The sequence below is a fragment of the Loxodonta africana genome, chromosome 1, assembly GCF_030014295.1.
Source record: "Loxodonta africana isolate mLoxAfr1 chromosome 1, mLoxAfr1.hap2, whole genome shotgun sequence".
In the NCBI taxonomy this organism is placed as follows: domain Eukaryota; kingdom Metazoa; phylum Chordata; class Mammalia; order Proboscidea; family Elephantidae; genus Loxodonta; species Loxodonta africana.
Window position 1 is genome coordinate 83,168,740 of NC_087342.1, and position 11,684 is coordinate 83,180,423.

The 11,684-nt window shown below is 34.0% G+C and overlaps 1 protein-coding gene across 1 annotated transcript; it reads left to right on the plus strand.

Moving 5' to 3' along the window:
• Positions 1–2,667: 2,667 nt before the first annotated feature.
• LOC100671523 (olfactory receptor 2W1-like) lies at positions 2,668–4,337 on the plus strand. Its single transcript, XM_003422194.3, has one exon. The coding sequence runs from the start codon at positions 3,252–3,254 to the stop codon at positions 4,209–4,211; it is 960 nt and encodes a 319-aa protein (XP_003422242.1). The 5' UTR covers positions 2,668–3,251; the 3' UTR covers positions 4,212–4,337.
• Positions 4,338–11,684: the final 7,347 nt, after the last annotated feature.

Sequence of the window (11,684 nt, forward strand, 5' to 3'; positions counted from 1 at the left end):
GTTCATTTAAAATAGTAAGACCTTCTGACAGGTTTATCCCATTATTTGAAGTCACATGTTCAAGAAGGAGGAGTCCTGTCAAGAATCTGTACCTTACTCAACACGTGTCAGGTAAACAGCAGAATTTGCAATGGCACTGCAGGGACCACACGAGAGAGCGCTGCAGCCTGGAGAGCAAATGCTGAACTAGAATCTGTTTTCTTCAGAGTGGGCTCTACACAGATGGAGAAGGGACTTTACTCTGGAGCACAGTAAGGTAGATCTTTAATAGCTCTTAGAAAATAGAGTGCCTGAGTTTGTAAAACAATTTGTTGGAGGTTAAAGAAAGAAAACTTAGACTTGAATGGGTTGATTCTTTTGGTTTTCTGTCAGAAGACTCAGATTAAGTACATATTGTAAATCTCTGCAGAAAAATCTTCCTGTTTATCTGTTTTATGAAGGAAAGAAGAAAATTATTCTTTATTATAAAAGGAGCACATAAAGTTATTTCTTTATTTATGATTTCAGACATTTTGATTCAGCAGAAATAAAGGAGGAAGACTGTAGATTAAAATGAGAAGTACTGAAATATCATACTTTGTTAATGAAGACTGTGAAGCTAGGAAGCACCCAGGTATTTTTGATTTGTTTCTAAATCTCACGTGCATGAAAAGTTATTCGCAGACTCCTAATGTCAGTAGCAGGATTTTTAACCCTTTCTGACTTAATCTTTGGGAGCTGTACTGATAATGAAAATGTTGAACTATGAAAATAGTTAACAGCATGGAGTTTAATTTTAAAAGAATTTTTATTTTTACATTCATATAATTTAACTTTAAGTTTAAATTTTACATAACTTAAACTTAGTTTTAATTTAAATATAAAACTTTAATACAATTTATTAAATTTAATGTGATTTTCATGTTTTATTCAGAAGATGGCACAATAACACACACGAATATGTGTATCAAAATAAATACCAATTACTCAATCCCCAGCTCAGATATTAGAAAACTCTATGGTGTGTGTGGCAGCTTCTGATATATTCTGAAGATTTAAATTTTTGCTTTCAGTCCATCTTGATCAATGGCAGAAACCAGGCTCAAACCATTATTCTTGGAAAGCAAACTCTGAGGAAATCACCCACTGTGTATATTGAAATGACTACGCTGACTAGTGTATTCAGTTTGCCTGGTAAATGTGTACAGTTTTGAATTATGGGAACAGTTTGAAGTAATTCTTCATAATATTGAAGAAATATACTTCAAATAGCATAACAAACAAAAACCACTTTTGGCATTTTATCTACACACACGCCAGTTTGATACCTAAACATTATTTTTGTATATAATACTTTCTCTCAGTTATTTTTTAACAGAAACTTTCTGGATGTTATTTTTGCTTCAGGTGGTAGGAAGTTATTTTCTATACTCAATAATAGGAAACTGAGGTAGGCTATTGATAATCTGTTCAATTGTTTAAAGTTTGGCAGTTCTGATATGTTCATGCTTGTCTTGAGGAGCTGTATCTGTATCATACTACTAAAGAATGCTGAACTTAGTTCTTCAAATAGAGACAAATATTTTAAATTATCTTTTGTCAAACTGACTAAATTGGTTTTTTGTTACTACATAGATAAAACCATAGTCTTTTCCATTAGTCCATCACCTTTTAGCATCCTATTCAGGTAACTTCATAAGCAGCCAGCCTGAATTTTTAATGTAAGGAAAATGCTAACTAATAATGTTAAGTAATTTTTCATCATTATTCAAAGCATGACTTAACTTTTTATTTTGTAAAAAATTATGTATGTTTGAAAGTGGCTGTTTTAGGGTTAGAGGTATAATGAGGAGCACTGGCCATCTTGTCTGTTTTTAAAGCTCATAGAGTAATACAAGGGGAAGGTTAAACTAAGACTTGTCTACACGGTGCATGATTATAATTTCTTCTTATAATAATTGTGGTAAGTAAAGCTTTTGAAATGTATCATGTAACAAGCATTGTTCTAAACACTTCACATATATAACTAAATTAATCTTCACCCCATCCCTACGTATTTTTATTGTCCAGTTTTTAGAGATGAGACTCCTGAGCCCAAAAGTGTTATGTGTCTTGCCTGGAATCACACAGCTAAATAACTGGCAGAGACATGAACATAAGCTCTCTGACTATGCCCTAAAATCCAATGCTATACTGTCTGTCTGTAGAGTTCCTTACAAATGATATAAGATAAAAAGTAAAAGAGATTGTGGGTCTAGGGAATTCCTCTTAAGCAAGAAACACTTAAATGGTAGCCTAAAGAATGTGTTCCCCAGAGAAGAAGGGGAAGGGTTCCACACACTTTAGAAGGGAATGAGCTTGACCTGTCAAAAAATTGAGAAAAGCCTGATGGTGAATATGGGTAAAGTGATTTGTGAGACAAGAATGAAGCCAAACAGAAAACAAATCATGCAGGTCCATCTTGACCATCTTAAAGAATCTGAATATTTGTTAAGTGTGATGGAAAGCCATTGACAACTTTTAAGCACACAGATGACATGATCTTATTAAATTTTGTATCAATATAAAAGAATAAGCCTGGATGTAAACATAGAAGATTATTATCAGAATCCAGGAGAGAGATGACAGTGGTTTGCATTAGCTGGTGGAAATTTAAAAACGTCAGAAGATAGTTAACATATATTTTTCATTCTAATTTACCAGTTTGGCAATAAATTAGGTACTGAGGATAAGGGAGATGAAGATGTCAAGGAAAATGCCAGATCTCTTATATAACAAAGGAGATCAAAGGTGCTATTCACTAACATATGGAAAAACAGGAACACTCTTACTTCATTCTGACATTAGCCAATAGATAGATTTGTAGGTGAATTCTTTGACCAAGTAAAATAATATGTTCATTATATCAAGTAATTAGCTTTATAGACAATTATAGGGTCACATCATTTTAGAAGACGTCTATTCCAAACCGAAATTTACTTGTATATGAACTCCCCAAGGTCACCTAGATAAAACATGTAATTATGAGCTCATCACCATAAGAGAACCTGCAAGAAATACCAGATTACCTGACTGGAATATTTTCTATCCATTCGTTTTATAAATTATTAACAGAAATTCCCTCCCTTTGTTTAGTTTTGTATTTCATTAGATTACCTAGACAGTCTGCATTGACAAATTATTTTTTCTTCTTCTCCTCCTCCTTTTTTTCTTTCTTGTTCTGACTCCTCCTCCTTTTTCTTCTCAATTTAGGATTTAGACATTGAAGGACTATGGGCCAAAACAATTACAGTTCTCTACATGGTTTTATTCTGCTTGGCTTCTCTGATCATCCTAAACTGGAGGTGGTCCTGTCAGGAGTTGTCACCATCTTTTACTTAATTACATTGATGGGTAACATAGCTATCATTCTTGCATCTCTCCTGGATTCCCATCTGCACACACCAATGTATTTTTTCCTCAGGAATTTATCTTTCCTAGATCTGTGTTTCACCACCAGCATTGTACCTCAGATGCTAGTTAACTTGTGGGGACATGATAAGACCATCAGCTATGTGGGTTGTGTCATTCAACTCTATGTTTATATGTGGTTGGGCTCCATTGAGTGCCTTCTCCTGGCTGTTATGTCCTATGATCGTTTTACAGCTATTTGCAAACCTTTACATTATTTGGTAATCATGAACCCACATTTATGTCTCAAGATGATTATCATGGTATGGGCTATTAGTTTGGCCAATTCTGTGGTATTATGTACACTCACATTGAATTTGCACAGGTGTGGAAACAACCTTCTGGATCATTTCTTGTGTGAGTTGCCAGCTATGGTTAAGATAGCTTGTGTAGACACCACAGCAGTTGAAATGTCTGTTTTTGCTTTAGGCATTGTCATTGTCCTTACACCCCTCCTCCTCATTCTTATATCCTATGGTTACATTGCCCAAGCTGTGCTGAGAATGAAGTCAATAGCAGGCCAACGAAAAGCAATTAATACTTGTGGATCTCATCTCACTGTGGTGTTTATCTTCTATGGAACAATCATCTACATGTACCTGCAGCCAGGTAACAGTGCCTCCAAAGACCAGGGCAAGTTCCTCACCCTCTTTTATACTATAATCACTCCAAGCCTCAACCCCCTCATCTACACCTTGAGGAATAAAGACATGAAGGATGCACTGAAGAAGCTCATAAGGGTTGACTATGAATCTACAAAAACAAAGAACTGGAAATCGTAGGAAAATATTAACGTAAATAAGGCAGTGAACTATGTCTTCTAATTGGCTTAATTTTTAGTGAGACAAGTAATCCCTAGATCATAATATAGTAATTCTTTCATGCAAATCTTTTGTGGTTACAAACAATATTATAACCATTCTACTTAGCTCTTTTATACCTCTACTTATTATAATGTCTTCAGGCAAAATGAGTCAGTAGAAATTTTTACTTTTGCTTGAAATGTAATACAAAGAGGAGGTAAATATAAACTTGAATACACTGAATTTATTCTCAAGTCCTGTAGAAACTGTTTTGGTTGTCAAGTTTTGTATTTTCACTGCTAATGCTTGGATCTGCAATAACAGACCTTACTGAATGGTTTCATACATAATATGATTTGTACATTAAATAATAATATACAAATATTGATTTTGTATATTGTTTTGTGAGGTCTTCCAAATGTGTATGTGTATTTGGTACAGGAAAATGCAATCCATAAGACAGTGATTGTTATAAGCACCACCTGAAACAATTGACTCTTTTTTCAGTGGTCCTTGATATAAATACCTCGAGTAAAGGTTCTTTCATATTTAATAGGATTACTTCTTTTATATGATAACATCAGAGAGAGAAAGCACGAATTAAAGTGATTTAAAGTTGGCAACACTATCTTATTCATTTCTCCTTCATTTGAGAAACACTTATTCCGTGACTGTCTGAAATTGAATGAAGAGAAAATATGACCTAGAGATCAGTAAGCTTTTCACATTGATCTATGCAATCATGACATTTATATGAATTTTGAGAAATGTGGTAATATTTGTATGCAGTGAAATTTTGCATACTTGGTGAATCTTTTTATTTCCAATTATCATGATATAATATTTAACTTTTTATAAGAAAATGTGATGACTTTGATATTAAACTTTAATTTTTCTATGATATTTTTTCTTTAAAAGATCTCATTTTAAATCACTGTAATCAATCTATATAGATTTAGAATGATACATTGCTGGAATCTAAAAGTACCATAGTATTTTCTCTTCTATCACTTCATAATTCTTGAAATGTAAAAAAGAGGAGTCTGGATAATTCACTGCATAATTATTTACTTTCCCAATCAGAACAACACAGTAAAGATTCACATAAAATATATTTAATATGATGTAGAATTTCCTCAGTGTCCTAATCTTCCACATAATACGTCTTTTAGAGTTGTTTTCAGAAACAGTTCACTAGCTCACCAAAAAGAGTCCACAGGGGTAATGTAAGCTCTGCATGTGTGTAGTCTAGCCATCCCACCCAATACTTTGAATTTGGAAAGTTTGTTCTTATGCTTAATACAATTTGTAACTAATAATGTTCGGAGATATAGCAAGTCATTTACTAACTTCAATAACCTACGTACATCAAAAATATAATAGTGGACACTTAGGAGAGCACTACATTTTATACCAATAATTATTTATGCCTAGTTTTATTTGAGGGTTTTCTTCATTTGAGTTGCAAATAAAACAAATATTTCACATATTTAATCTCTCTTTTATTTCTCTGAAATAAATGTATAGACCTACACCACTACATTAAACCACTACATTAAGTTACAATAAACCATTTAGATATATTGACCTTTTATAAACTAATCTGTACTACTGGGTGCTATGAAGATTATCAACGTTGGCCTGACCTCACACTTGTGGAATATCAGGTACCTTGAAAAGGTAAGTAATAATATAATAGGAAGTAATAATAATAAAAATTAAATATAACAGTTTCTTTAATTAGAAGTTGCTTTTCTGTCCAAGTTCTCATACCAACATTCATGAGAATTTACCACAGACTCTCTAGCTCATTTAGTGTAAACTCCCTTAAATTTAAAGTGGATATTAGATGGTCTTACATAACATATACTTGGTTTCAGACTAAAAAAAGATTAGCCATTTAATGAGAGTCACGTATCAGTGGAGCCTTGGTGGTGCAGTGGTTAAGAGCTACTGTTGCTAACCAAAAGGTTGGCAGTTTGAATCCACCAGCCACTCCTTGGAAACCCTATGTGTTAGTTCTACCATGTTCCACAGGGTTGCTATAAATTGGAATTTTTAGTATGTTAGTAGAAAGCATATTATTGACTACATGTAAGTATATGTAACATATTATGTGACAGTATGCAGAACAGGGTATGGAGATGCCTGCAGAAAAGGCTTAGTGATTTCATAAGAAAATGACACATTGGTACCTCCTTTTTTTCTGTCACTCCTTTACTGATTTACTAAGTTTAGCTTCATTGTTGTTATCTCTTCTTTATCAGGGGATAAACCACCCAGAATAAATAGTAAAAGATACCTTTTGTGGATGGAGTATTTTCTGGGGATTTACCAAAACAGGACAGAGCTGGACTACCAGGCTTAGACTTGAGTCCAAAGGAGTTCCTAAGGTCAGCATATAACGAATCTGATGAATTAAATCAACTTTGTGTTTTCTGCTCCTTGTGTTATAAATAAAAATGGAGGACTGTACATACAAGCAAAAGCACAGACCTTTTATATGTTTGCTTAAAAATTACATGATATAATTAGGATGCATCACCAAACTACCTAAAGCTAAGCGCAAATTACTTAGCACTAATTATATGTGCCAAGGCTCTTCAGAAAAATGAGGGACCAGTTTGATTTACAGAAAATGGAAACAGATCCATGAAGTCGATGGAACTTAAATCAAACATTAAAGATTCTCTAAGATCTGAATTTGGCAGACAAGAATCAGGTGAAAAGGAGAGTGTGGCAAAGCTGTAGAGGTTGAGAACAAGCATGAATAAAAAGAGCTTAAGTAAATCGTCTCAGGAAATAAAGTGACTTGGTAAGTGCAGACCAAAATAAACAATCCTTAAATGAGTATGTATGGAATGTCTACTGTGTGGCAGGCAGTGTGAAAAGCCACCTCATGTATTTGAATTTTATATAGTCAACATTTGGGAACTACTGTTTAGTAAAGAAAAATCATCAAGAGAGCAATAATTTACTTAATCTTCCTTCCACTAGCGTTATTCATTAGGTAATGACTAAAAACTAGCCCCCAGAAGGAAACCAATTAAATAATTCACCTTTCAATATCACTGAGTCCAAACATCCATTTGAAACCCACTTATGTAAACTTAGGAGTCGGAATTGACTCGATGGCAGTGGGTTTGGTTTTGGCTTTTATGTAAACTTGGATTCATGTGAATAAACAAACTGGTGAACTGAAGTAATTATTCAAGTGTATCTACCTGTTTAGTTTTTACAAAATAAAATGTCTGGTTAATATATATACATCTTAGAAACAACACATAATGATCAAATTTCAGAATGCTTAGGCATATTAAATGTCAATTAAACTACTTTAAGTGCCAAACTTTGATTATGCCAGACATTATTACAAACTGGAAATACAAAGATGAATAAAAAACATTCCTTGTAAAATGTTTTAGTAGAGGAGTTATAAATATATATATATACACACACACACATATAATATATATATACATATGTACATATATATATGTGTGTGCTATCAACTTTTTGCAATTTTATTCCAGATGTATGTCATAGGTTAGACAGTATTTAAACCTTCTCAATAAATGATTATTATTATAGTACAAAAGAAAAAGTCAAAGTGGCAATAATATATCGGGTGTCCAATACAGGGAAATTGCAGATAACCTAAGAAAGAATTCTTTTCCCCTAGAGTGGCTTACAAGACCTTCTCAGTTCATCTAGTGAATTCTTAGTCATTAAAACAATTGAAAATGGAAGATATATAGATACATTCTCAAATATATTGAGCTATCATATTCTGAAAAATCAAAGGCCACTTTTACCCTAATCTCATCTACACCTAGCAACAAACCTTGGGACAAGTTAGCTGAATTTATAGATTTTATAAATGAAGAAATATAAAATGTGGAAAAATAATCTAAAATCCTTGGACCTCAATATGTATAGCTGTATAATGCCAAATAAACAATATAAGTTTGCCTGTTAAACAAATTGTTTTTGGTTTTTGGTTAAACAAATAAATGTAAGGTGAGTTACGTTAGGCTCCACAGTATTTTTCATTTAACTTAAAAAGACACTTTGGGAGAGGTGTAGTTGATGTTCTAAAATCTATTTTCTGGAAATGCTCTTACAGATTTTCCTTATGAATTAAAATGTTAGCAATCTGATTCATTTTCCATCAAGGCAAAATTTTCACAGGTTTCACATTTAGTATTAGTTGTTTCAATTATTTGACTATTTTCTTTTTTTATTGAACTTTGATGAAAGTTTACAGAGCAAGCTAGTTTCTCATCAAACAGTACACATGTTGTATGACATTGGTTAACAACCCCACAACATGTCAACACTCTCCCTTCTCAACCCTTGGTTCTGTATTACCAGCTGTTCTGTTCCCTCCTACCTTCTAGTTCCTGCCCCAGGGCTGGTGTGCCCTTTATTCTTTTTTTATTCCACGGGACTATTCAATCTTTGGCTGAAGGTTGAACCTCAGGAGTGGCCTCACTGCTGAGCTGAAAACGTGTCTAGGGGCCATACTCTCAGGGTTTCTCCAGTCTGTCAGGCAAGCAAGTTTGGTCTTTCTTTTTGAGTTAGAATTTTGTTGTACATTTTTCTCTAGCTCTTTCTGGGACCCTCTATTGTGATCCCTGTCAGAGCAGTCAGTGGTGGTAGTCAGGCACCATCTAGTTGTACTGGACTCAGTCTGGTGGAGGCTGTGGTAGACGTGGTCCATTAGTCCTTTTGACTAATCTTTCCCTTGTGTTTTTAGTTTTCTTCATTCCTCCTTGCTCCCGAAGGGTGAGACCAGTGGAGTATCCTAGATGACTGCTCACAGGCTTTTAAGACCCCAGACGCTACTCACCAAAGTAGAATGAAGAACATATTCTTTATAAAATCTGTTATGCCAATTCAGCTAGATGTTCCCTGAGACCGTGGTCCCCACAGCCCTCAGCCCAGCAATTTGGTCCCTCAGGGAGTCTAGCTGTGTCTATGGAGCTACCATGGCCTTGCCTTGTACAGGTTGTACTGGCTTCCCCAGTATTGTGTACTGTGTACCCTTCACCAAAGTTACCACTTATGTATTGTCTGTTAAGTGTTTTTCCAACCCCACCGCTCCCCTTCCTCGTAACCATCAAATATTGTTTCTTTTTGTATGTAAACCTTTTCATGAGTTTTTACGACAGCTGCCTCATACAATGTTTGTCCTTTTGTGTCTGACTTATTTCACTCAGCATAATGTCCTCCAGATGCATCCATGTTATGAGATGCTTCACAGATTCATCGTTGTTCTTTAACGTTGCATAATACTCCATTGTGTGTATGTACCAGTTTGTTTATCCATTCATCTGTTGATGGCATCTAGGCTGTTTCCATCTTTTTGCTATTGTGAACAATGCTGCAATGGATATGGGGGTACATATATCTATTCGTGTGACGACTGTTATTTCTCTAGGATATATTCCTAGGAGTGGGATTGCTGGATCAAATGATATTTCTATTTCTAGCTTTCTAAGGAAGCGCCATATCATTTTCCAAAAAGGTTGTTATCATTTCGATTCCCACCAGCAGTACATAAGAGTTTCTATCTCCCCACATCCTCTTCAGCATTTGTTATATTCTGTTTTATTGATTCATGCCAGTAATGCCAGGGTGATACTTGACTATTTTCAATGCACCTTAACTCACAAGTTTGCTGTGTCACCTTGAGCAAGTTACTTCCTTCTCTGAGCCTTTGTTTGCTCATCGGAAATTTTTGACACAATAGCTATTGCATAGACGTGAAGATTAAATGAGGAGGAAAAAGAAAGACATAAAACATGTAAGGAAGCCCTTTATGCACAGGAGGTTATTTTTCTTCTCTTCCCTTACATTCATGCACATACACAGTGTGGCAAAAATGAATTTTTCTACTCTGAAGAAGGGAGATTTGAATTTGTATAAAGTTTGTGTCTTCATTGTAGAAGCTTTTATTTTAACTTTTAAAATAAACTAATTAGATTGCATTAGGTTAGCCTAGCCACAACCTAGCTAAGCTTATAAATCAATTAGTCAAATTTCCCAGCCTAAATATTTATGGTTTATTTTCCACTAAGGTTCCTATCACTCTTTCTCTTTCGGGGAACTTTCCGTACTATGTCCTGCCTCCATCTCTAGAAGCCAAAGTACCAGATACTCCCTGTTGCTACACCATGGGGGTCTATACCCAGGACTTGATGACATCATTTAGCTGTTGGACTAAGAATACGTGACAGAGATAAAGGCGTCAAAACAGCTTGTAATGGTTATATGCTCTTAAACATGGATACAACTATCAAAAATGGGGGAATAAATGAGAGTATATGAAAAAGCAAAATAAGCTTGGTGATTTACTTATAGGTATTGATTGGGAGGCCCAAGCATATTACTTTAAATTTGATGTTGTAGGAAATAGAGGAGATGGAGAAAAAGAGCAATTTCAACATTGCTCATGATAGGAAAGAGTGCCTAAAAAATTAAGAACTAAGGATATTTTAGAAAGATAGCCATTAAAACAAAAACAAAAACTTTCCTAAATACTAAAATTTGTACCCCCAAAGAGAGAGTATGTAAATACCATACAGTGAAGGACTGTATATGCGTGTGTGTGTGATTTTATATATGAAACAATATGACAGAACTAAGGTCAAACATATTGGTCATATCAATAGCTATTACCTTATCTATTAAGAAAAAATATCTCCATACTGCCTAGCAAAGTAAAATCCAACTCAGGGTATATACCAAAGATATCCCTAATATAAGAGATTCAGAAAAGTTAAAGGTTAAAAACAAATGAGCAAAATATGCCAGACAAATACAAATAAAAAGAATGAAGGGATTATGATCTCAATATCTGACAACATAGCATTCAGACCAAAAATCATTAGAAGACATGAAAAAGAACATTTAATAATGCTAAATACTAAATTTGCAATTTAAACATAGCAGATATTAATATTTATGCACATCAATAACTTCCATAAAGTAGAAACTAAAGGAAACACTAAGTAGAAACACATCACAATGAATTTAAGATGAACAAAAAATACTATGGCTATATAAAATCATAAAACCCAAAAAGAAAATCTTCTAGACATGCATGGAACACTCAACCCTAATAATAGAGAGTAAATATTCTTTTCAAGAGCACAGGGAACAATTTATGAAAATTGATCTTAGTAGGTCACAAAAACACAGCACTATGAACAAGGCTAAAAATTCGTGTACTTTTTGAATTACAAAAGACAGAAAACAACCTAAATGTCTATCAGTTAAGGACTGAGTGAATAAGCTATTTTACATTTTCACAATTACAAAGCAGTTGTGAAAAGGAGTTAAGAATTACCTGCATATTTTTTTTATTGCTATAAAGTTATCAAGGACATTTTGTTAAAATATAATGATAAAAAACATGCAGAACAGTCTGTAAAGTCAATTACCTTT